The sequence below is a fragment of the Copadichromis virginalis genome, linkage group LG23 (assembly GCF_057382275.1).
Source record: "Copadichromis virginalis isolate Kocher_CV1m ecotype Utaka linkage group LG23, C_Virginalis_male_GT1.1, whole genome shotgun sequence".
In the NCBI taxonomy this organism is placed as follows: Eukaryota; Metazoa; Chordata; class Actinopteri; order Cichliformes; family Cichlidae; genus Copadichromis; species Copadichromis virginalis.
The window spans coordinates 53,502,813-53,528,233 of record NC_140639.1 but is presented as its reverse complement, the minus strand read 5'-3'; the positions used below and the strand labels follow the sequence as shown (position 1 = coordinate 53,528,233).

The window sequence follows — 25,421 nt, the reverse complement described above, 5'->3', positions numbered from 1 at the left end:
CCTATAGTAAACGTTTGACCTCTGTTATTGCCAACAAAGGTTATGTTACAAAGTATTGAGTTGTATTTTTGTTATTGACCAAATACTTATTTGCCACCCTGATTTACTAATAAATTCTTTACAAATCCTACCATGTGGATTCATGGATTTTTTTTTTCACATTCTGTCTCTCACAGTTGAAGTGTACCTCTGGTGCAAATTACTGACCTCTGTCATCATTTTAGGTGGGGGAACTTGCACAATCGGTGGCTGACTAAATACTTTTTTGCCCCACTGTAAATGGAGAAAGGGTGGGTGGTTTCTCTGCACAGTTGGATAAATGGTAAATGGTCTGTATTTATATAACGCTTTACTAGTCCCTAAGGACCCCACGGCGCTTTACATATCCAGTCATCCACCCAGTCACGCACACATTCACACACTGGATGTTGTATACTATTCAAAACCGGGTATCAAAATTACACTGAAGCCTATTGGTTGAGTTTTGGTAGCATCCTGGGTATCAGTAACTAGTCATCATTAGTAGTAGGTTTGAATCTCACCTCTACCTATCCAGTGTAACGTATTTTTGTTTCATTGGATGCTTCAAATTGCAGTGGGTCATATGTGTTGACTTTCACATCTTAACATCAGGGCTCCATTTTTATATCTCATCTATAGCACCTATGTGAGCCTGTCTCAGAGTACCTGAAATCGCAAAACAGCGACAGCAAGAGAGAAAGACACAAAAGGGAAAAAATCAAGCTGCTACTATCTTCAACTATGTCATGGTTATTAATAGACAGAGACTTTCACCAGCTGAAAAACTGCATGAAAACTTACTAGAAAATAATCTAGTCAGATTCTGATATTCCTGTTTTTGTTTTGATTTTTAAAGAATGAAATGAATGAAAGAAATGTGCAAACACACATCCTGTAAGTGTCTATAAGAGGAGAAGCTAAAGGCTTCTACAGAAACTGGAAGAAGAAAACATTCCGTTTGTATTTCCCTTAAACTTTCAAACTCAGTCACTTTTTGTCTCCGTGGACACACACAGCGTGTTAACGTCAAAGCTAGTCAGAAAGATTGAGACAATGAGGGAATGTTTTTAAACTAAATTCTTTTCACCCAGCAACTCTCCTGGTCTCTCTCACCCTTCTTATATTCTATCTCTTTGCAAAGTTCAATATTTCCCCCCATTATGTCCTTCCACCATCACACGGATTAATGTGGTTCACGGGTGTATATTTGTAGCTATCACTAAGGTGTCAGCTTTCTGTCTGAAGGTTTAGTCATTCCAATGAGCAACAACTGAAAAGCCCTTTTTGGACATGAATTCCCAGCCTTCATGTGCACTTTGATGTGCATCCCGCTTGTTTTCAGAGTCTGTGTGTGGTTTTCACTATTCTTCCAAGTTCATTTGTATGTGTATGTGAGTTTCTAGTGTATTCATGTGTGTGTGTGTGTGTGTGTGTGTGTGTGTGTGTGTGTGTGTGTGTGTGTGTGTGTGTGTGTGTGTGCAGTCGGAGGCTCCAAGCCCTCATGCGTCAGAATGCTTTTCTTTTTCTGTGGCCCCTGAGCAAACATATTAAGAACTACCTTATCACTGCTTATACAGCCATGTCCACATACACAAGACACACATATTAAACACAAGCCTAAGCACACACACACAGACACCAGATTCACAAAACAATACAGCTGACACCAAACACACAAAGCTTGCCGCCACACTCTCCAAATGTCACCGACCCATCGAGGAGGAAGGGCTGGGCTACGTGGCCTTTCAGGTCTCATTGGTTGATGCTGAGAAATCAGTCTGACGCTCTGGGACAAACCAAGGATTATAAAAGCGAGGTACGCTGACTGTGTCCGAAAAAGCAACACACTCTTGACAAGCCTTCTTTGAGAGGTGCATCCATGGATTATGAAAAGAAAAACTTTCTCTGTTTCACAGATGAAACTGATGCTGAACTGTAGGTTTTTTAGAGAAGCTGCAGAGATTTAATTGACAAATACCAATTTAGGTGTAGTATCACACCTGAAGATAACGCTGATTATCTCTTTGAGTAAACTGGAAACGACAGACTCTCCATAGACAAGTCACTAAAAGAACCCAGAAAATCTCCAGAGCTCATTTTTTGGATGGATAATTTGAGCATCAGGAGAAACAATACAGACTGAGAACTTGTAGAACAAAAACACTGTGGGAAAAAGATTCTTAGTCCAAGTTTGAAACTTTCAGAAAAAGTAAATTCATATAGACTTCAGGCCTGAGCATCATCTTTTCTTCTTTTTCAACTAAAGCCACAATGCTAAACAGAGCAACAGCTTTGATGGGGATGGCGTTCATCCTGCACGTTCTGATGATTCTAGGGATGCAAGTGGAAGCAGCAGCTGATGAAAGAGGTAAAAAAATGTTAATAATACAAGACCGCCTAATTCTCATAGCCGGCATTTCCTTATTCTTGAAGAGTTACTGGTTAAAGGTTTGTTTGTGTTTAAAAAAACTGTGCTTTCATTTAAAGCACGTCACAGTTTTTAAAAAAGTCATTCAGTCTTCAGCCTCGGTCTTTGCATCAATCGTTTCAAAAGAAGGTGTATGATGGCTGGAACCGAATAGCAGCTTCTTGTGTTTCTGTGCACGCTCTTCATGGAAAAGCCAGCCTAATCGCTTTATTGTTATTTGTTTTGTAGGCTTTGTGAAACAACCACGTTCCCTTCGTAGTCTTTTTCATGTCTCAGCTGTTCCACAGAAGACCTTAGCATTCAATTCAAACCAATACCTGAAGCACTGGCTCCTCAAAAGCACAGCAGCTCAACATGATGGTACAGCACAAACCACTGACCGAACTGCCACAAGAACTATTGCAGACACCAAGTCCAAGCAACCAGTGGTCAACAGCAACACAGCTGGTCCTGGTACACAAGCCAAGCTGCAGAAGATGATCTCAGCCCTGGAGGAATTTCACCGGGCATTTAACAGAACCCGGAGCTCACAGCTTACCATCATGCCACGAGGTAATACCACTCTTCTTTTAACTTTTTTATGCATTTCCTTCTTCATTGTATTATAAAATGTATTACTCTTTAAGGTTCCAGCATTAGCAGAAAGAAAACGCCAAGAGAAAGGTCTCAACATAAAGAATATCTCTCCCACATTAAGACACTGTATCTGGGATATTTTCTACCATTGGCCTTTATCACAGCACGAAGGAGGAGATCAGATAATCAGAGCATCAGTCAATCACCTGCCCCTCCCCATGTACCTCGATGTCTCCACCAGAATGAATGAATATGCCTTTGTGAATATGTTTTTTAAAGTTCTTTGAGTACTCTGACTAGACTAGAAAAATATTAGTTCATTTCAAAACACTTTGTACTTACAAGTTGCTGCATTAAAGACTATTTAACATCAGACTAACTCAAACATGCAGCTCCTTAGGTAATGTCTGGAGAGACTCAGGACTGCACAGTATTTACAGGCTTGGCCTAAACCAAGAAGTGACCTCTGCTTTCCTGACATTTTTGTTTTGTTTTTCATTTCAGTAAGCAGCAGAAATGCCGGGGGGAAAGAGAAAGTGGTAAGTTAGACCCAAAGTCTAAAGATCTGAGTGCTGCATGAATGTATGAACAAATGTCACTTAGTAGGGCCCGCAGTCTGAAGCGGTTCAAGTGGTCAGTCAGATTAGAAACATGCAAAATAACTGCATTCAAATTAGACATAAAGAAAACAGATACGTGAATTGGCTGACAAGAAATGAGAATTTTGTGCTCCCTGCATTATTCACTTGCTTGAGTAGTCTTTGGTTGCTTGCAGGTTAATAGTCTATCTGAAGAGAAAACTGGCTTGTTGTTTAGTTTTATTCAAAACACTGGTCTTTGTCCCAAAGGTGGGCAGTTCTAATGAAGTGCTGGTTGCATTTTGAACATGACTTCTTAAATCCAGCAATAAAGAACTTTGACCAAAGGATTAAATGAACCAGAGTGTGACAGGGTGCAGAAACGAGGATGTCTTGAAATCCAAGCAAAGCCACTATGTAACAATTTCCACGTATAGGAGTGTAAAACAGCCAATGATGTTTGTGTGGTTGCATTCTTAAAAGGGGGGAGAAGGAAAGTATCTCGTTGATGACTCGTGCTTTGATTGCTGACAGCCAGTTTAATCTTTTTGTTACCGTTGTGATGGAAGCTCACTGCTGCTGAAGGAGCGGTGAATCCCACCACTGCGTGCCCAGTGTTACTTGACAGCACTGCATCCAAAGCCAGTGCAGACGTCATCCCAAGCCTGACTGGTCGAAACTGTAGGAAGTCCTTCCCACCACAGACCAAGAAGACCAACAAAAGAGGTGAGCAAAGTTAGTATATATCTTCTGACAGGTGGTGTATTTGGTTGACAGACCATAATAATAAACAGGTCAAACCTATTTATGTATTAAGCCAAGCTGCTCTCATTCAGCTTTGATTAATGCAGCACATTTGCAGAGCGGCAGTTCTTGGGGACTGGAGTGCATAATTATGTGTGCAATTTTTAGTGTGCATGAATTTATCATTGCTCTTTGAGGTGTTGTCACAGCTTTTTCACCAGCATGTCTTCAGACTGATTTATAACCACGTGTTCCTTCTTTGCTTCTTCCACAGTGTGTTTCTGGAAGTATTGCTCTCAGAAATGACAGCTTTCCAGCCGCGGCTCACTTTTGTGTCTCATCTTCTTCCTTTCGCTCATCCTTCCATCTACCCAAGTATGCGTCTCCATTTTTTATTCAGCCTCCATCCTCTTCTGTATCTCCTGCCTGACTTTTGAGTGCTAAGAAACTGTGGCTATGACAACAGAAAGATCTTCGTGCCGAACCAGGCCGGCGCCAGCCTTGGACCTTTTCATTCATGCATCAACTAACAAGACAGACCAGTCAAAACAAACCTTGTGCACCCTTGGTCAAGACACACACACTTGTTAACCCTTACGCTCCTTTATAAGACAGACACGCGTCAGTTTTTCAATGTGTGTGCCATATTTTAAATAAAGTTTATCATTTGCATAGCAAATACTGACTGTGATGACAAAGGCTGCCATTTTATTTCCTACAGTCAGAGATCTGAAACAGTAACTTCACTTTGTGGTTTTTCTTTGATTACACAGTTTGTATTTAAAGGATTTTGTAACACTGGTTGTTGAGCTGAGATCAAATACAGTACTTTATTTAGATACAGCTTCAGCAGCAGTATGTTGCAATCTGACACTAAATCATCATCAGAGTTAATAGTATTTGATGAGTGACACCAGCTAGCCTCAGTAGTCAAACCAGCCTATGTCCAGACCAGCAGTGAATTCTTCAACCGGGCGTTTCTGGGGAAACTGGACTGTGAGTATTTGGTGTCCGGGTATGTAAATTCTGGGTCACTTCATTCAAAGGGTTTCTGCAGAAGTCAGCGTCATTGTCATCCAGCTGGTGATTATATACAAGTCTCTGTGTTAAATGTGCTTGACCTTGCAATCACAATCATTTTGTCTATTTTTATTTACCACAATGATTCAAGCATACACTGCTTTGGAAAGTCAAAAGTCTAGCACAGGACCAAGAGCAGGCTATTATATCAAACATCACACCACTGTTTGAGCACATGATGGACATGGACAGTGGTTAGGTTGTGGACTGTAGCAGTGATGTAGCAGGAAAATATCTAAAAATAGTCTATCCTCGCATGGCAATAATTTGTGCATCCAGCCTTTACACTGCTGCCTTCTTGTGGCCACAGTTAGCTACAGTCTGCTGCCCTTGCTTAAATTTCATAAGGGAATGCAACCCTTGCTGTTTTGAAGGTGTGTCAGTCAATTACTTTAGTGGGCAAGATGAGAGGCCAGGAGGTTTTTCTGATGGTTTGTGCGTAAGCATTGTGGATAAACCACTGGCCTTTGACTATAAACTGATTAGAGACCAGCATGTGGCACAAGCAACCACTGACTGACCTTTCACTGTTCTGAGATCACTTACTATCTGCGCTTCATATACAGCTAGCATTAGCAAGTAAAAGAGCCTCAGTGGTTTGTCAGCGTAATACGAGTCTCCTCTTTGTACCTACTTTGGCTAACATGTGGGATGAAGAGAAGATGGAGAATAAAAAAGCCGTTAATAAATTTTAGTACATTAACAAGGAAAGCTCTGATTACGATAGAGAGGGGATGGCAGCTCTAATCATATCTGATCTAATAAAATGCAGGCTCAGCAGTACTTATTAACATCTATGAGATTATCTGAATGTACTGTCTTTAACCAGCAGCTCCAAATTCATTTTCATTCATATTTTTAATCCCCTGTAGATATTTACAGTTAAAGCGTTTGCTCAAGCCTTTAATTCAGCTGATTTTTTTAAATTATTAACTTACTTAATGTGCTTTAAAAAATCTAAATGAAGGCCTGTATTTCTGAGCTGACTAGTTTTTCAGAGATAAGTGGTCCTCACAGGACAGCAACTACAAACGTGATTTATTTTATGAACCATGTTGCTGGGCACTAAACTGTATATATGCAGTGTTGGGGAGTAACGGAGTACACGTACCGCCGTTACGCATTTAAAATACAAAATATGAGTAACTATTCCGTTACAGTTACCGTTTAAAAAGGTGGTATTCAGAATACAGTTACTTTGTTGAAATAAAGGCATTACACGGCAGTCTTTTCCTGTTTCATTAGGCTATGCCCTCTCTATTTTTGGTTTCCACGCCGGTGATACTCCCCCACTGAAGCTAAAAGTGAGTCCGCTGGATCCATCCTGGTCTCGTCGTTCTGTCAGGGCTCTGTGTGCGGGCAGGCGGAGATGAGCATCCAAATGCAGGACTTGGAGACATAAATGTAACTGAGAACCTCAGTTTTATTGCTGGCACCAAACAAAAAAAGAAACCAAACCGTGAAAACACAAACTGGAACACACAGGCAGGATCTGAGGGTACAATGCAACAGAGAGCAGAGGAAAGCACAGGAAAACACAGGGCTTATATACACAGGGCGGTAATCAGGGAATGGGCAACAGGAGGGAGACACAGCTGGGAGAAATTAGACTAACGAGACAGGGGGAGCGATGCTGGACACACTGACATAAGACACAATCCTTCAAAATAAAACAGGAAACAACACACAAATCACAAAGACGCAGACTTGACACTGAGAGGCAGACAGAAAGAATATAAGACATGGAACTCAAACTATACTAAACATAAGACACAACCGAAGAACTAATCCCTCACCAAGAATAAGACATATATATTTATAATAATAAAGCACCAGAGAATAAGAAAATAATCCATAATGCAAAAAAATAAACAATGACAACTCAAAATGCTGCGTCAGAACTGACCCAGAACCGTGACATCCCACCGTTCATCTGACTCCACAGGACTTGCCTGACCCTCTGCAGCTTGCAGCTTTCCCAGCAGTCTCTTCATGGTTTCTATTTGCCTGTTGTTCCCAAGTTCCTGTCTTGGATTTCCTCGAGCTGTCCTTTGTTGTTATCCGACTACATTTCTCTAGTCCGAATAGCATTCCAGTGTTATTGCAGTAGATCTTGGTGGTGTAGATCAGTGCACTGATGTCTTGTTCACTCTTGGCATACAGTTTGATGTCATAAAATAAAATTATTTGCGATACTTTCTGGATGTCATAATACAACAAAAATCGACATACTACTAGAAAGATAACTTTAGAGTAACTTTGTGCTGAACATTGGGGGGTTAGGGGTTAGGAGGTTAGGGGGTCTCTGGAGCTCCGTTTAAATAAATAAATAAATCTGGGTAAATTCCCAGATGGTAAACATGGGACTATTTTGCTGGTAATACCTGAAATGAATAAAGAAAAGCAACAGCCTATTTATGCAAGAATATTCATAATTTTATTGGGGGGGTTATATTGGTTGGGTCTGATTATTGGGGGGGGGGGGGGGGGGGGTCATAACCCCCCTGACCCCCCTGGAGATTCTGCCCTTGTACAGACCATAATACTATTCTGAATGCTGACTGCTTTTAGTCTCCTCACCATTCTAACAATGCACCGTCAGATCTGCCTTCAGGAAATGTTTTCACTTTGATTACATTCATGTATACCTTACATAGAAGGGCTGCAACACAGACAGCAAAGGCAAAGAAAGTCCACAAAGTGATCCAATCAGTTTAATTCTAGCACTGAGCATGTACATGAAGAACAAAATGATTCTAATACTGGGACAAGCACGGCTGAATCAGAGTGAACTGTGATCTGCATCCATCAAAAACACATTTACAGTAGACAAATCCAGAATCAAAGCACGGCCACACACAGCTAGTGACAAGCGTAAGATTCAAAGTATTTCCAAGATTATTACACTAAACAGTCCCACTGCATGAGCACACATCAGTGTGTTATTGATCTGTTTTGTTGAGACACACTGTGCTCTTTACTACCTAACAAATGCTTTATGTTTTCATTTTCTATTATCACGAAGTAGATCATGAGCAGTGATTATAAATCAGCAGTGATAGAACTGAATCACTAGCTAAGGAGTAAACACATCACACTGGAAAAATAAGATCTTTCCATGTTGGGATTTTAATGGTGTGTGAAATGAACATCATTAACATTTTCACTTTAAATAGAATAAAAGATGAAAAAATCATTTTGATTTCCTATAAACTGAGTGTTGTTATTGATCACAAAGTCAAGGCTGCGATAATTGTTGTCTTTGAGACTGCGTCTCTCACTCTCTCGCTGTGTGTGTGTGTGTCCGTGTGTCCGTGTGTGTGTGTGTGTGTGTGTGTGTGTGTGTGTGTGTGTGTGTGTGTGTGTGTGTGTGTATACAACGGTCAGAGTCAGTGTTGCAGTGACACGGTCCTGCCATTATCTGAAAAGTGAAGTAGTTGTGTTGTCATCATTTTTAAAATGGTCAAGATAGAGATGACACACACACACACACACACACACACACACACACACACACACAGACCCGTGTGTTAGTGCTTTCCTCTTTACTAGTTTTCCTTATGTTCTTTACATATTTCTTGATTTCCTTGATTTATACGCTGCCCTACATTTTGTTTAATTCATTTTGCAACATGCAAATAGGCAAACTCAATCTCCCTCTCAGCAGGACAGGTGCCGGTGAACTCCTCTCTCTGGTAGGCACGGTTCAAATACCGCCACACGCAGGTCATCTCCCGAGGAATCTCAAAGCCACGATATTTCTTTGCTACAACCTGAGAAAAAAGGCATAGAAAATAACCAACAATGGGCTCATGTAAACGTTCTAGCAACCTGAATAAGCTGCAGACCTTTAGAATGTGGAGTTTGGGCAGCAGGTTGCAGTCAGCCAAGGTGAGCTCTGGCCCATCTAGGAAGCTCCTAGTTGACTCTGGCACATCTCCTAAGACATCAGCATCAATCTCTGCAGACAGGGGAGTCCTTAGGAAGTCATCAAGGCGCTGAAGAGACTTCAACAAAGCTTTCTGTAAGGCTACAAAGTCAGAGGGAGAGAAGTTCAAGTTCAAGTTCAAGTTCAAGGTTCTTTATTTGTCACATGCATAGTTATACAAGTATAACACAGTGAAATGTAGCCTGACACGCTCCTCGACATGTGCAAAAAAATTGGGGGGGTGTAGAGGAAAAACATTATATATATATACATATAGTATGTACATTGGGTGAATGTGCAGTAGTAGCAGCAAGCAGGTGAATTCTGTACATTAATATGACTAGACATCTGACTATTTTACAGGATAGACAATATAAACATATTTAAAATTAAAGGAATTGAAATGTACATTGTGCCTTGGTTTAGTGTCTGGAAGAGTCCTGACTCAGTCAATTATAGATGATGTGAGAGGGCGGGTGTGTGTGTTTAGGGCACGGATGGCTTGGGGATAGAAGCTCCTCTTGAGTCTCTCTGTCCTTGCCCGGAAGATGCGGAACCTTCTACCAGATTGCAGAAGTTGGAACAGTTTGTTGCCAGGATGGGACGGGTCCTTCAGTATCTGCGCTGCTCTAGTCCGGCATCTCCTGGTGTAGGTGTCCTGAAGCGGGGGGAGAGCAATCCTGCAGCAGCGTTCTGCTGTACGGATCACTCTCTGGAGAGCTTTTTGGTCCTTCACACAGCTGTTCCCAAACCACGATGTCATGTTCTGTGTGAGGATGCTCTCCACAGCGCCTGTATAGAAAATCCTGAGGATCTTTGGAGAGACCCTGAACTTCCTCAGTTGTCGTAGGTGATACAGGCGCTGCCTAGCCTTTTTGGTCTGGACCTGAATGTGGGCAGCCCATGTCAGGTCTGAGGATGACATGACATCCTGTCAATCACACGCTGATGTGATTGACAGGATGAACTATCTGAACAAACACTGATGTTTTCCACAACAACCAGCTCCTTATTTACACACCAGTATTCACCATTTCCAAAAGACTTTTAATAAAATGCAAATATTTGCAGGTTTGTTTGGGTTTTTTTGCAAATCATTTATAGTTTAAACATATTGAATACTGTTTTTCAAAAAATACATGATTACTTTAAGGGTCTTTGAGGGTCACCTGAGCTACCCTCCCAACAATATGCTTTATCACAAAGGAGAGTTTTAAGTCTTAAGCTCATCTTAAAAGGGCGTCTGTCTCCTGAATCCAAACTGGGAGCTGATTCCACAAAACAGCCTCTGCCTCCCATTCTACTCTTAAATATCCTGAGAAGCACAAGTGAGTCAACAATCTGAGAGCTTTCTGTTCAGGTGATACCATGAGCTCTGTCACCTGAGATTGAGCCTGATTATTCAAGAAGAAAAAGAGTAAGTTATGGTGAGGGTTTCCCCACAGAGGTACGGCATGGGAAAACAGCTTTAGTTTAAATAGTTTCAATTTTCCAATATAAAACGAGGAAAAGTCTGCGTATTCCATCTTCTATAGTTTAATATAGTTTAACATCTGTATAACACTGCATGGCCATGACCAATGTTCCCTCACACAAACTCCCTGAGCGTCCCTTGGACCACTGTGAGCAACAGCAGACGTGTGCACTGTGGTCACGCCAGCATCCAGTCCATCCAAGTCACATGTTTATTAAAGTAATCAAATTACAGCATTTATGTTAGACGACTTTTAATGAACTGCTTTAGCCCACTTACAATGAAAACTTAAAAAAATCTTGTTCCTGACCTGTAGCATGTTAACACTGTTGGAAGGAAAAATAACTTCAACTCCAACTTTCTTCTTTTTTTTTATATAAAGCTCTGACTTGTATTCTGAGTCTGTGGTCTGGGAGAGAGTCTGTAACTCTGTCTGTAAAATACAGTAAACAATGACCAATGTTGGGCAGTTAATTATATAGTTACTTCTTCAAAAAAGTAACTGAGTTATGCAAACAAAGCTTTTTGCAGCTGTTTACCTAAAAATGCAGCCAAGGCGTTTTTTTATGCTGCAGTCACAAACAAACCACACACACACCTTACTAACTTTCTTGAATACATGTTTCCAACCTAACTGTGTCCCTTCTTACCATCTGTTGTGTCTTTTCTTGAGTTTTTGATGTACGCTGAGAATTTGGCAAAGATGTCGATGCCAGCTGTGTTAGCTTCTGGATGTTTGGGAGCCAGTCTGGGATATCTGGAGACAAAATGGAGAAATTTGAAATTAACCTCAACACGGCTTCCCATCGCAAACACATGTCTTTCAATGTGTGCTTGCATACCGGGGTGGAGTCAGTTTCTCCTCCAAGAATTCTTCTATCTTGTTGACATCAACCTTGACTTCACCATTAAAGGTCACAAAAGGAGGGTTGGTTCCTGGAGCAAGGTTGTGGAGGTCAGCCGGCTTCCTGATAACCCAAAAGTCAGGCGCATGTGGTCACTCTCATGTGTATCATAGTCACTGTATGAATACGTGTATGCGTCTGCACCATGTTACCGCTTGAGGTCGACTGTGGTGACATTAAAAATGACTCCTTTTAGCCACAGGATCATAAAGAGTCTCTGAGAGAAAGGACAGTTTCCGATGCTCTGTCCATCACTTCCTGCCTACACACACAAAGACCAGTCATCACGTGTCCTGCAGGTGATCTATGGATAAAAACTGTAGTGCTTCACTTATGAACAGCAGAACAAATGGGTGGATGAAGGAAATAAAGAAATAAAACCCCAAAAGAACGATACGGTGTGAGTGTAGATCTTACATCTCTTTTCTCATATTATAATTAATTTGACTGAATAAATCTGGACTCTGTGTTTAACAGAGATGTACAGGAGAATATCCTCTGCATGATAATTCCTGTTTCTCTCCCATGTGAATACACACGCACATCAGCTATCTGTTGAAGTTCAGGTGAATCTAACACAACTAAAATGTGTCTGTGTCCTATTATTAGCTGAATTGGGATAAATATCTCAGTATGGTCACTGTTAGAGATCCAATACTGGAAAGAAATTCTAAAAAAATGATCTCGCAGAGGAGTAATGTAAAGAGTAACGTGATCAATAACTTTTATAAGCAACGTGCTTCATCTTTGCGCTATGAGTGTTGTGTAAAACAGTTTTCCTGTGAGTAAAGAATTCATACTGAATGTTGCTGCAACAGCTCTGAGCTCTCAGTAACAAACAGGAGGATAATCAGCTTACCCAGCGAGACTGCTGAGATTAACATAGCACACCAGCACTATTCAGACTATTTCATTCTGTACTCTTTTACAAACAAAAGCAGAAACTGTGTTTCAGCATAAGTTGAAAGTAAAATGCTTATTTTAAGATTTTCATGATCGTGCTGTTTTAAAGAAATCCTCAGATGTGAGGATTTACAGCTTTTCTAGACCACAGAGAAGGAAACCTGAACTTCTACATAATATTTGTATCTACCTCCATCTGTGCTGCCCACAGGGCCCGTGACAAAGGAAGGCTTTGTTTGAACAAGCTTGTTACGTGGACGCGGCTGACGCTCGGGTATTTGTGCTAAATCTCTCAGGTAATGAAAGTTATTCTCAGGATGCTGTTGAACCAGAGCACAGAGCACACAATGGTCACAGAAGTGCAAGCTTCATGTACTTTGAATCTTTTTCAAATCTCATTTAAAATTACATGCATTAAGTAATGTGGGTTACCATGGCGATGGATTAGAACAGCACTGTCTTAATGGGATGAGATAAGCAGATCAAGATTAGCTTTTTCACTTGCTGTTTGTCTGTCACGGTCCTGGGGTGGTGCTCCAGTTTGGTCACTCTTGTTGTTCATTTTTGCAGATTGTTGATGTTCACTGTGAGAGAGCTCAGCTCTTGTTCAGTTTGTTTTTCCTGTCCAGTGTCTGACACCCAACTGTGGCTGTGGTTCTGCCACATTAATAATAACAGTGACTCTTACAGGCAGCCGTTTAAGTTTATTGCTCTATTCCAGGAAGCAAGCTTAGCTAACAAGTTTGTGTGAGAGAACCAGCTGACAGACAGCTGTGCTTATTCATACATTTCTGCCAAACTCACATTTTACATTTTTACAAAAATTCCAATTAGATATTAGTTTTCTATTTTGTGTGCAGTGATCAGCAGTCATGGATTAATCATCCCCTGAGTTCAGTTGCTTCCAGGCACTTTATATAGTAAGATAACAACCCTACAATGAAGCAGCAAGCTCAGAATACGTAGTCTCCATCCTTCTAACTCTCGTGATGCTAGGTTCTCGGGTTAAAATGTGTTCACAGATTGAGGTTGTAAATCATGATATCAAAGAACATTTTGAAGGCTTCTGTGTCTGAAATTTGTTTTCAGGGAACTATGAGCACTAGCAGTCACACGCACCGTCTGTCAGTGAAGGCTGAATATTAGAAGAGATTAGAAATGGGAAACATTTAAGCACTTTTCTCTATATTTATTACAGATTTTTATCCAGTACAACCAGAAATAATCTTATTCTATATATAGAAAAATTACATTCTCTCAGTGTTACTGAATAATTATTCAAAGAGTTTTTATTTAATTCAGCATGTTGTGTTAAAGTGGAGTCACTGCTCTTCCTATGGTGAAATGTGGTGGAGCTCCACCGGTCATGACTCTCTTTGCGTCCTCACACAAAGTTGAGCTTATTGAACTAATTCAGCTGCTCTGGAACAGGAAACTCTCAGCGTCTCAGTTTAAAGTCAGAGTTTGATTAACATACTGATGAAGCTGCTACAGCCTCAAAGTTTCAGGCACCAGTGACACTACATGTGGGTAACAAGTTATAGACACCAGTGACATCTCCACACACTTTACTGAGCAGGTATCACCTGAGCTGCTGTCACAGCCTTCGTGGGCTCTATAACCCTCTCTGCTGCACTGCAAACATCGGTTCTATACATTGTGTGTGTCTGCCGTCTGTCACTGCCAGTGTTGTGTTTGTTTGTGCTCAGCTCTCAGCCTCTTTTCTTTGTATCTGCTTCCTCTTGGTTTGATGAGAGAACACAGCATTGCGTTTCACTTCTATGGTGCTGACTGTCAGATCTATGTCCCTCTGCAGAACAAAGGCTCATGTTCCACACAGCCATTACTTCAGTGTCTCAATTAAGGCTTGGATGTCTCTTAACTTTTTAAAATTCAGTGATAAAGAGACTGAGGTGATGGTGTTTGGTAGCCCCACTGAGACCCCCAATGTGTATTTAGATACCTTGACCCAATATGTTAAGCCAGCTGTCACAAACCTGGGGGTCAAAGTGGACTGTGATCTGAAGTCATTTACCGAGGGTGCAAAATGCTGCAGCTCGTCTGAAGTTTGAGCACATTTCCTCTATTTTAGCTTCATTTCACTGGCTGCCCATTTCTTTCAGGATTCATTTCTAAAATTCTTTTATTTGCTTTTAAAGCTCTCCATGGCCTCGCCCCATCCTATCTCTCTGAGCTGCTACAGCCTTATACACCCACCCGCTCTCTCAGGTCAGCTGATCAGCTGCCCCTGATTGTGCTTTTGCTGTAGCAGATCCAGTGTTGGTTTATTTTATTTTATTTTATTTTATTTTATTTTATTTAGTTAATTCTACGTTGTTTTATGTTGTTGGGTTTTTAAAAAAAATATAAGGCTGTTTTAAGTCAAATCTTTATGTATTATGTGTTTTATTTTATTCTATTGTTATTAACTTATTTACTGCACAGCACTTTGATCGTGTGCTGGCTATTTTAAAATGCTTTATAAATAAACTTGGATTGGGGTAGACAAATTGACTGTATTTTTGGAAGTACATGAAATATCAATAAATTACACTGACAGTGAATCAGTATGTTTAATGCTAAAGTAGAATGCCATGGAAAAATCAGGATCCTTTTTGTACCACATAAAAAGACTGTAAAAACACATCTAAGCATAAATTCTACTTAATACGACAAATGCATTTATAACATATGTGGCAGTGAAATATTAACAATAAAGGTCGTTTAGTCTCTGTGTAGATTTATTTGTTATTAACTGATATTTTTGTGTAATTAAGGAAGTTTTCACTAACAATGGTGTAACATGGAAAATTATTAAAAGCTATAATTGTGCTAATTTCACTGATGGCTTAGTATCTTATAAAATTGGTTACCAAAAACATAATAAGAACAAATAAGAAGATAAATGCATATTCTTTATGACTGAGGTATTTACCGTCGCAGATTCTGGGACTCTTACAAAGAATGTGGTATTTTTCACTTTTTTTTGCACAAGTATTTAGAAGCATCGAATATTTTACAATAATTAAAAAAAAAACAATCAAATAATTTATTTTTATAACGTAGGTCTCATATTTATCAAAATTATTTTCTAAGTCAGGACAGCTTGAAGTTTTTTTCGTCACATTTTATGGAGCCAATACTCTGATCTTGATGTTCAGGAAGTCGTCTTCAGGTTTGTATCAGGTTCAAACACAGACGGAGGCCTGATGGCGAGTGGGATGGAAAAAGTCTTTGATATATGAAGCTAACATTTCATAACGTTTTATCAGTCTTTATTAGTTTTATCTGTGTTTCTTGTTCCTAATTCTTTTGTGTATTCATATCATATTTCCTTTCATTTTCAGATTTTCTCTTGTACTAATGTCCTCCCTGTTCTCACAAGAACTTTATATTTCTCTGCTTATTTTCTGTGCACTTTCACTTTGCTGTATCATGAGCTTCTCCATAGAGACTAATTCATTATTCATTATGACAAAATGCTCTTTGTAAATTCCCACTATGATAATAGTAATAACTATCCGTCTGGCATTCATCACAGGCCAAAGGAACCATGGAAGAGTTGATTACCTTGACATACAGGGAGATTTCATAGGGTTGGTTCTCCAGTGTTTTACTGTCCACCACAGGACTGTCCGCTCTCCTGTCGGAGGTCACCTTGATCTCTTCCCTCGTCTCTGCAGTCATCGCCTCCCGCTGAGGGACATATGAGCAACCATGTTCCAGCAGCACCACTCTCTTTTTCTTCACCTGCTCGTCTTTCTTTTTGGGCAGCGATTCATCTTTGATAACTGACTTCAGCTCATTTATCCAATCCGCCTTCCTCGGTGAACTGATCTTTTCTGCTGACGTTTCTTTATCCACCCATTCTTTCCTTCCCCACTCATTCTCCCAGAACTCTTTTTTGATGTGCCTCAGCTCTTTACTCCAGTCCTTCCTTTCAGCAGCAGTCGTCTCTTCTTCTGGCTGATCTGTTTTAATCCAGTCTCTATCTTTTCTCCTGGGTGACAGCACTTTTACTTTCCCCAGTTCGTCTTTCCTAAGACCTTGTGGCTCAGGACACAAGAACCCATTCTCCATTGTTTGCTTCAGTGTTTTAATGCTCTCATTTAGATCTGCCTCTGCCTCACTGTTGTGCACTTTTAGCTTTATGTCCTGTGTCTCCATGTCCTCTTTACCCAGTATGGCCTCATCTCCTGGCAGCACTTGGTGATCTTCATCTTTTATCTTGTCTGTGGCATCATCAGAACCGCTCATAATGGTGAAAGGATGTACTTCTTCTGATTTTTCACTGGGCTTCTCCTCCATCGTTTCAGTCTCATCATCAAGAACGGTGACTGGCTCTTCTGCCATCTCCACTTCTCCTTCCATTGACTCTTCTACTGCTCCTCCTCCAGTCTCAAATTCTACAAGCATCTCTGTCTGTGGATGTTCTTTTGTGTTGTTTCTCCAAATTGTGTCTGCTTCTTTCAGGAGCTGCAAAGGATGCTCTTGTAAAGCACTTCCTTCTGTTGTGGATTCATTTTTCTCAGATTTGTCCTCTCCTTCTGTCCCGTCGAGCTTCACCTCGATGCCTTTCTCAGATAGAGAAGCTTCCTCCACCTGGTCCTTTGTGTCTGTATGTACCTCTTCTCCAGTCTGGCCCACTGGTTCTGGAGGAACTGTTATAGCTTGTATTTCAAGCTTAGCAGCTTTTTCTTCTTGCATTTCTAGATCATTTCTTGCTCTGTGCTCTTCTTGGCCCATTAACTCTCCAGCAACATTATTGGCTATCGTTTCCTCCATTTCTGAACTCTTTCCTCCCCCGTCCATCTCTGCCAAGTTGTTAACTTGCTCTTCTGCTTGCTCCTTCTGGGTGACGTCTTCAGTCCTTTTAGCTTTAGTGTCTCCATCTGACTGTGGCTGTTCTTCAGAGGTTAGGGCCGTCAGCTCTGGTTCTTGTGCCGTTTGATTGGTTCCTGCTCTCACGGGGATCTCAGAGCCATGATTTACACACTCCTGGACTCCCTGGCATTGCCATGTAAGATTATCAATAACAACCTCCTGTTTTATGGATTCTGAGGGATCTTCTCCATCATTGTTTTTTATTTCATTTTGACTCTCATTATCTAATTGGTAGGTTTGATTGGCCACCTCTTCAGCTGTAACACTTCTATCGACTGGTGTGTGATCAGTGCCCAGAGCTGAAGCTTGGATGCTGGCCTGTTCATTTATTCCAGAAGAAAAAGGAGCCACTTCTATGTTCAGATTAACCTCTGTTATGTTGCCAGCAGTGGGCAAAGTAGCAGTTTCTGTTTCGCCTCGGTCACCAGTACATGTGTTGGAACCGATTCTTGACTCCCACACAGAAGTACCTCCGTCCTGAAGACAGGACACGTGATCGTCGGTGCCTTCGTCCATGTTTTCCTGCCTTACATCTGTTCCTGCGCTTGCTGTTTCTCCCCCTTGTTTGTTTTCTTCACTTTCCTCCTCTTTTTCATCATCTCCATTGCTGTTTAATATTTGCCGTTTCCCTGGTTCAACCACAACCAATAGAGGGGAAAGAGAGAGATTTTCAGCCATCTTTGTATCTTCAGATTCTTTGTCTGTTGTCAGTGTGGTGGTTATTTCTTGATGTCCATCTCCCGCTCCCATTTCTCCATTCACCTCTTCTTCCAGTACTTCACATTCATCCTCCCCCTCTCCTATTTCTCCATCTGATAACAGGGTCACATGTGTAATCTCTCCTTTCTGCCAATCATTGTCTTCTTTACTTTCATCTTCAGTTTGTTCTGCTTCAGCAACCATCAAAACATCTTCCCCAACCTCCTCTGCCAGTTCCACCTCATCATCATCATCATCTTCTTCTTCTTCCTCGGCGTCGTCTTTGATTCTGTGGGTATCCAGGTCTGAAAACATACCTTGTGGGCTGTGGGCAACGGCTCCATTTGGCAGGTCTGGACTTTGGCTACAACTTAATTGAGCCATTAGGAAAATAACACAACTTATTTAGAAAGAAATGATAGTGTCCAAGTTTGCAGGATGAATGTGCAGCTTTATAACATGTAAAATTAGTGAAAATGATCCGGCGTTCTAGAAGAGTTCAAAGATGGGTATGAAGAGTAAAACTTACACTCCCAGTTTTAAGCTTGAATCCCAGAGGAAATCAAAGCGCTGATAGAAAACAAATGAATACAGTCTCACAGGATTTCTGACGAGTCCAGATTCTAAAAAGTAAAGATGGATGGTTACCAAAGTTTGACATCTGTAACAGCTCTAGGAGTGACACGAGGTTCCAAAGTTCCAAAGTAAAGCAAGAAGAAAAATCCAGATTTCCCCTGTAAGATGGTTATGGGGCTCTCTCATCAGTACTGTGCCTCAGGCACCGCTCCACGTCAATAAGTACGTTTCGCCTCCTCGCTTTCTTCTCTCTCTCTCTCACTAAGGGATTAAACCAAGGCTGATCCCACATGATCACAAGCTTAAACTCTGCCACCCAGAGGCCAGCGCCATTTGATCTGGCGTTTCTTAACACATTCAACCACACATCACAGCTACATCTACGAAACCTACCCTCCAGTAGATAGACAAAGCCATATATACAACATCTAGTGAACTTCAGTTTTATTTGTACAGTGCAGGTTCACCAGAACTATTTTATTGAAGCACTCTCAGCCCAGTTTACTACATGAACGTGTTTAAATGCTGTCTTCATTTTGTCATACTAGTATCTTTAATAGATGATATTAAGATATGAAAGAAACTTGAATAAGTCCAGACGCTTTTCTTTCCAAGCTCCTTAGACTACGACGACCTGGATGACTGAGAAGCTTCACAGACACGTGAAACAGAAAAATGTTTTTGTTTTAATTCAGCTGAAACCAATAAAAGAAAAAGTGTGTTGTTTTTGAGTAAGAAGGTTAGAGAAGGAAGAGCCTACAGACCCTTTCCAAAAAATATGAATATCATGGAAAAGTTCATTTATTTCCTTAATTCCATTCAAAACGTTAAACTTTCATATATTATAGATTCAGGGTTTCAAGTACTTAGATGTTTATTTAATTACATAATTTGGGCTTCCAGCTCATAAAAAACTCAAAAACAGGATTTCAAAAAATGAGAATACTGTCAAGACCAGAGGCGGAGCCAGACATTTGAAACACCCGGGGCTTAGCCCTAAAGGGTAGTATGCATGTGGGATTTTTTTTTTTTTTTTTTTGGGGGGGGGGGGGGGGGGGTAAGAAATGACTGAAAGATTAATTGGCTCTGTTTTGAGTTTTGTTCAAAAAAGAATGACTTCATAGAGGGAAAAATATATATCATATGCAGGACACCTTAAACTAGTTTTTTAATTAAGCAGCGAGGCAGAACAAAGTCAGGGCTGTATCAAGACACGAGGACTAATCCCCAATTCAACCAGACCCAGAACTGATCCAGAATTAAAACAGGACTACAACAGTTCAAAATCAGGACTACTGAGGACTTAACCAAGACAGAACCAGAAAGCTAGATGATAGTAGCACTAAAAATCATCATAGACCTGCACTACACTTATTTTTTTAATTCTACCAAAGAACTCTGTTTAGATTGAGAAAAGTTTATATAATTATTTATCCTTGTTGTGCAAACAAGCCTGCAGAACTTAATAAATATAAAATTTGAAAAATAGCAAACCTAAAAAGAAACACGAGATACATGAGGACCTATGATACGGTGATACTTTTGGTAAACAACCATTTGACTAACATATGAGTCTCACCTGCTCTTGTTCATCTGTTCTGTCCTCATTCTCCATCTCCCTCTCTGTTCCTCTCTCTCCCTCTCTGTTCCTCTCTCTCTCTGTGCTGACAATCATCAAATATACAGTTGAAACCAGATATTTACACACTCTTCAGATCAAAACACAAACACTTTTTTAATTGTAACATCAAATCAGACTAATTGCTTATTTTTTTTTAGATTGATAAATAAATTATTTATCAATGTGTCGGTGAAGGTTTTCAGTCAACCAGGTCATCGTAGTCAAAGGAGCTTGCAAAGAAAAGCGTCTGGACTTCTTTAAGTTGCTTGAAGACGTTTCACCTCTCATCCGAGAAGTTTCTTCAGTTCTAAGGTCAAATGGTGGAGAGTCCCAGATATAAAGCTAGTGGGAGTTTCCCCCCACAGAGGGACAAAAGGACCCCTGATGATCCTCTAATCGCCTGAGCCAAGGTGTGAAACTGGGCGTGGGTCCCAATCAGCCAGAGTTTCGGGTGAGTTCATTGTGAAACCTGGCCCCACCTTATCATGCGAATTCCTGAGGTCAGATGGCCCAGGATGTGAGTGGGCGTTAAGGCGTCTGGGGAGGGATCTCAAAACTGGATTATAGATGGCAGAGAGTTGGTGTCGTAAACCCCCGCCTCTGTTCAAAGATGGTCGCTCACAGTGGACATAGATGGCTTCCCATATGGAAAAGATATATATAAATCTTATAAAGTTTGTATCTGTCTTGTGTGAAACTTGTATGAAAAGCATATAAGTGTGAAAACAGATATAAGATCCCTTGAAAAATTATATAATGAAACTTGTATGTTTTGGATACTTACTAAAACAATGTATGAAAGTAATGTGAGAGTGGCCACTTTCATGAATAATCACATATAAGTTTTTACTATTTCTTTTCTGTATGGGTTCTTTCACTCCTCTTTCAAACCATCTGTCCTCTCTGTCCAAAATGTGAACGTTGGCATCCTCAAAGAGTGACCTTTGACCTTAAGATGCAGATGGACAGCTGAGTCTTGTCCTGTGGAGGTGGCTCTTCTGTGTTGTGCCATGCGCTTGTGAAGTGGCTGTTTGGTCTCTCCGATGTAGAGGTCTGGGCATTCCTCGCTGCACTGTACAGCATACACCACATTGTTAAGTCTGCTTTTCTTTGCAAGCTCCTTTGACTATTACTTATCAATAACATATTTGTTAACTTTCAGAGTAAAGAGAGAAACTGTCTGTATTTCTTAATTGTAAATGGCACCAAATTGTATTCAAACTTGAGCCACACTTATGGAGCTCCACAGTTCTGTTCCTGGTGTTTTGGTTGACATCTCTTGATGTTCCCATGTCACAGAAACAGGCTCTGTGTTTTGCCTTATATGCATCCACAGCTGTGCCACCAGTTTACTCACATGGACTCTACGAACCTATCAGAAGCTTCTTCAGCTCAGAATGGAATCGTCTGGAGTTTCTTATTAATTAACAATAAACTTAGTGTACATGTACTCCTACATTTGATGAAAGTGATGATAAATAGGAAGCTCTGTCTCTCTTTATTCTGACATTTAACTAATTCAAAAGATATTTCAATATTTATCTAAAACAAAAGTTTACTCTAAATTGATGTTGTACAGTAAAAAAAATGTTCTTGTGTTTTCCATAAAGTGTAAATATCTGGTTTCAACTGTGAATATACTGCTGTGTATTGAAGTTCCTCTTGTTTTGCATAGGAATATACTGAACAACATACAAAGCATAATATATAAAATACTACCAGAGTTTTTTCTTTGAAAGAAGCCCCTTATGTCCATTCTTGTATATCAGTGCATTACTGAAACCGATTTATTTAGCTGTGGAGGGAAACAACTGAAAATATGAAATAAACACACATGTAAGCTAAGACTCTCTAAAGAAACAGCATTGTTGTTGTTCGGCTTTTCATTTCGCCATTTGTTGATTCACTTGAAGAGCAATAACGTAATATTGGTCAAGTGATCAGTTTGATATCAATCTTTCGTGATGCACCGTCATATTTACATTATTTGTACGGTGCGAATGATTTTCTTTGGTACCTGGTCAAACTTAAGCTCTCCTTAGTATGGCTGGCTCCGTCTCTCCAACAGCGCACTCACAGGCGGCAGCTGCCCCGCCCCCTCGCTCAGTCGCTTAGTGCCTGAGCTCGGATCATACCAATATCAGGGGGGATTCACGCACAGTCGTAAATTCCCACAGTGTGCACTATGTGCTTCGACTATTGTGTGTACTTTTTGTTTTATACAGTTGTCAGCCAGACATCTAACTATGAAAAAATAACACCCCAAAAGACCCCGGGCCTCTGACAAAACAACCCGGGCTTAAGCCCAGTAAGCCACCCCCACGCTCCGCCCCTGGTCAAGACATCACTGTTTAGTTCTCAGTTTTTGCAGGAAAAAAGAAAGAAATTAGGATTACAACAAATCAATCAAAATGTGGTACTTTCAAAATGATACGTCAATCTTCAATACTTGGTTGGGAAACACTTTGCCTTAATCGCTGCTTCAATGCGCCGTGGCATTGAGGCAATCAGCCTGTGGCTGTCGGCAAAGTTATGTGACATCAGTGATGTTTGTACTAACTTGGTTTTAAAGCCTTTACTTTCAAATATACGCCGTTCAATAGTCGACCTTAATCTTACAGAGATTGTGATGATTTTGTGGATAATTAAAGTCAGTCATATATCCACAAACACAACAAGCTGAAAGTCAGTGATGCTGCTCGGTTTGCAGTCCTGAACATCAGGGCACAAGCAGGATCCACTGCACTGTTAATGTTAGCTATGTTATATTGCTGCCTCTGTTCGGTGGTGTCGAGCCAAACGCACTTTAACGTGTGTTTGAACGAGCTGACGGTTCACTCGTTAAGCTGAAAGAAAGATGCTTTAATCACAGCAGTCACACATGTGTCCACTGCACCATCTGGAACTCTTCTTGTTTACACTCGTAATAACACAAACACTAAATCCTCCTGTTTGTAGCAGTGTGTACACCTGAGACTGCCACCTGTCTGTCTGTCCTGCACTCTCTCTCTGTTTCTTTCTCTCTGATTGTGGAATAAAAGTATGAACATGTGTTTATAAGTTACACTTGTGTTTGAATCCTGCAGCTTATCACACATTTGATGTCCAGGTGTGACGACTGCAAGTGTCCAAAGTGAGGACAGACTGAGGGACCCACTGCTGCACATCATCTGTGAGGCTTTGCACCCCTGATGATCCACCAGGACAAACTCAGCAGTGTGTGAGGAAGAGGAGGAGGAAGAGCCAGCAGCAGCTGACAGATGGAGAGAATAGACAGACTGTTCCCTGTTTGTGAAGGACTGCTAGGAAAGTTTAACATAACTGTCTGTGCTGAATCAGTCTTATTAGGTAAGACTGATTTAGGTATGTTCAAATAATGTGATCATCCCAGTGTTTCCAGTGTGAGAGAAAGTACTCAGGGCCTTCAAGCTACACACTATGAAAGGCAGCAACAAGTTTAATGTTCAGAAACTAAATGTTGGTTTCAGTTCTATGAAGCTTTGAGTATTTTGGATCAGTAGCTGCTGTGTTTGTTGCATCATATTGCTGTAACTGTTTATATGCTTTATATATTCTGAGCTAAGTTGATCTATAGTGTTACATCATATTCTATAAGGATGTTATGTGTTTGTAGACTTTCTGCCCAGTTTGACCCATTTAGCAGAAGTCAGCCTGTTTGAGGCTCTGATATCTATTCTGTATGACTTAAAGCAGTTATGACATGGTCTGATTATTACGGAGCCCCGCAAGGGACATGGGAGGAAAAAAAATTACAATGAACTTTTGCGAGATCTCTGTGCCGGGAGAGCGGTGTTCCTCCCGGCTGTAGTAGGACCTCCTGTTAGCTTCGAGATGGTGGGTGTCAGATCTACGAAAACGTCGGAGCACTTTTGCAAATATGTGATATCTTGTAAACCGAGCAGATATTTGACGTTTACACAGCTACATTCACGCCTCAAAATATCTTAAAAGTGTATTTTGTGACCCAGAAAGATTAATATTACAACTGAGTAGCTGCCGCCATTGTTTGAATTCAACTTTTGTGAGATCCCGAGTTACCTTTGCGAGATCTTGCAAAAGTTTTGCGAGATCCCGAGTTTGTTTTGCGAGATCTCGCAAAAGTTCATCTTAATTTTTTTTCCTCCCATGTCCCTTGCGGGGCTCTGTATAAAAGTTTATTTTGTGACCCAGAAAGAGTAATATTACAACTAAGTAGCTACAACTAAGTAACTAATCTTAAATGACTGTTCAGTACAGAAATGAAGCCCAACAATTTTACTAGTGATGTGCGGATCGATCCTGAAATATCGATTCCTCCGATACCAGTCATTTATGTTCTAGAATCGATTCTCACATTAAAATATCGATATTTTAGTAATTTAGAGTCAATTTGTAGTTTATCATTAACAGGAACACAGTGGAAAGAAACTATAACATTCGGATTGTCTACATTCAAAGGAACTACTTCCTCTTCCGCCTTTCATAGTCATGTATGAAATACGGCTGTATAAATGTCTCGCAGCCCTTTGGCGTGCGCACTCACAACAATGGCTGAGCGTAATCGGAGTCATGTGCGGACGTATATTACCTCCACAAACAGCTGAGACGTGGTTTGCGATACATGTGGCAAAAAAGTGCTCCAAGAGTGAGGTGTTGTGGCCATACTAGGGAGACGTTCAAAAGGGCTGTTGGGGGGGGGTTTAAATACATTTTACAGTGTTTATTTATTGGATAAAATACGTTAAATGTCACTGTTATTATTGGCCAGCCCGGAAACAGCGGGGTGTCCAAATTCAGAGGCTGCTTCCACCTGAGGACCCGTCATTGTTGGAGACTGGAATTGTCTGGGCCGCGCTATGAATTCTGCGATATGGTTTTTCAATTTTGTTGTCCGGGTGGAAAATCGGGAGAAATTCGGGAGAATGGTGGCTCCGGGAGATTTTCGGGAGGGGCACTGAAATTCGGTATTCTCCCGGAAAAATCGGGAGGGTTGGCATGTATGGT

The 25,421-nt window shown here is 40.7% G+C and overlaps 2 protein-coding genes across 2 annotated transcripts; one reads left to right on the top strand and one right to left on the bottom strand.

The window, feature by feature from the left end:
- The first annotated feature begins 2,280 nt into the window (after positions 1-2,280).
- On the top strand, positions 2,281-4,653 carry urp2 (urotensin II-related peptide). The gene is made up of 5 exons (XM_085447415.1): positions 2,281-2,389; positions 2,678-3,001; positions 3,530-3,564; positions 4,173-4,329; positions 4,622-4,653. The coding sequence occupies exons 1-5, from the start codon at positions 2,293-2,295 to the stop codon at positions 4,651-4,653; spliced, it is 645 nt and encodes a 214-aa protein (XP_085303541.1). The 5' UTR covers positions 2,281-2,292.
- Positions 4,654-8,270: 3,617 nt separating this feature from the next.
- On the bottom strand, positions 8,271-18,604 carry LOC146682277 (uncharacterized). Its single transcript, XM_085447560.1, has 6 exons — positions 16,208-18,604; positions 11,887-11,996; positions 11,672-11,797; positions 11,480-11,586; positions 9,276-9,457; positions 8,271-9,200 (listed from the first exon to the last, which is right to left on the bottom strand). Exons 1-6 carry the CDS (start codon positions 18,602-18,604, stop codon positions 9,048-9,050), a joined length of 3,075 nt encoding a protein of 1,024 aa, XP_085303686.1. The 3' UTR covers positions 8,271-9,047.
- Between the last annotated feature and the right edge of the window lie 6,817 nt (positions 18,605-25,421).

Excerpts from the sequence above, each read along its gene's own strand:
- urp2 (XM_085447415.1), top strand. The coding sequence starts at position 2,293 with ATGCTAAACAGAGCAACAGCTTTGATGGGGATGGCGTTCATCCTGCAC. Across the intron at positions 3,002-3,529 it reads GCTTACCATCATGCCACGAG|TAAGCAGCAGAAATGCCGGG; the intron begins GTAATACCACTC and ends TTTTCATTTCAG. Across the intron at positions 4,330-4,621 it reads CAAGAAGACCAACAAAAGAG|TGTGTTTCTGGAAGTATTGC; the intron begins GTGAGCAAAGTT and ends CTTCTTCCACAG.
- LOC146682277 (XM_085447560.1), bottom strand. The coding sequence starts at position 18,604 with ATGGCTCAATTAAGTTGTAGCCAAAGTCCAGACCTGCCAAATGGAGCC. Across the intron at positions 11,798-11,886 it reads ACCACAGTCGACCTCAAGCG|GAAGCCGGCTGACCTCCACA; the intron begins GTAACATGGTGC and ends TTGGGTTATCAG. Across the intron at positions 9,458-11,479 it reads AAGAAAAGACACAACAGATG|CCTTACAGAAAGCTTTGTTG; the intron begins GTAAGAAGGGAC and ends CTGACTTTGTAG.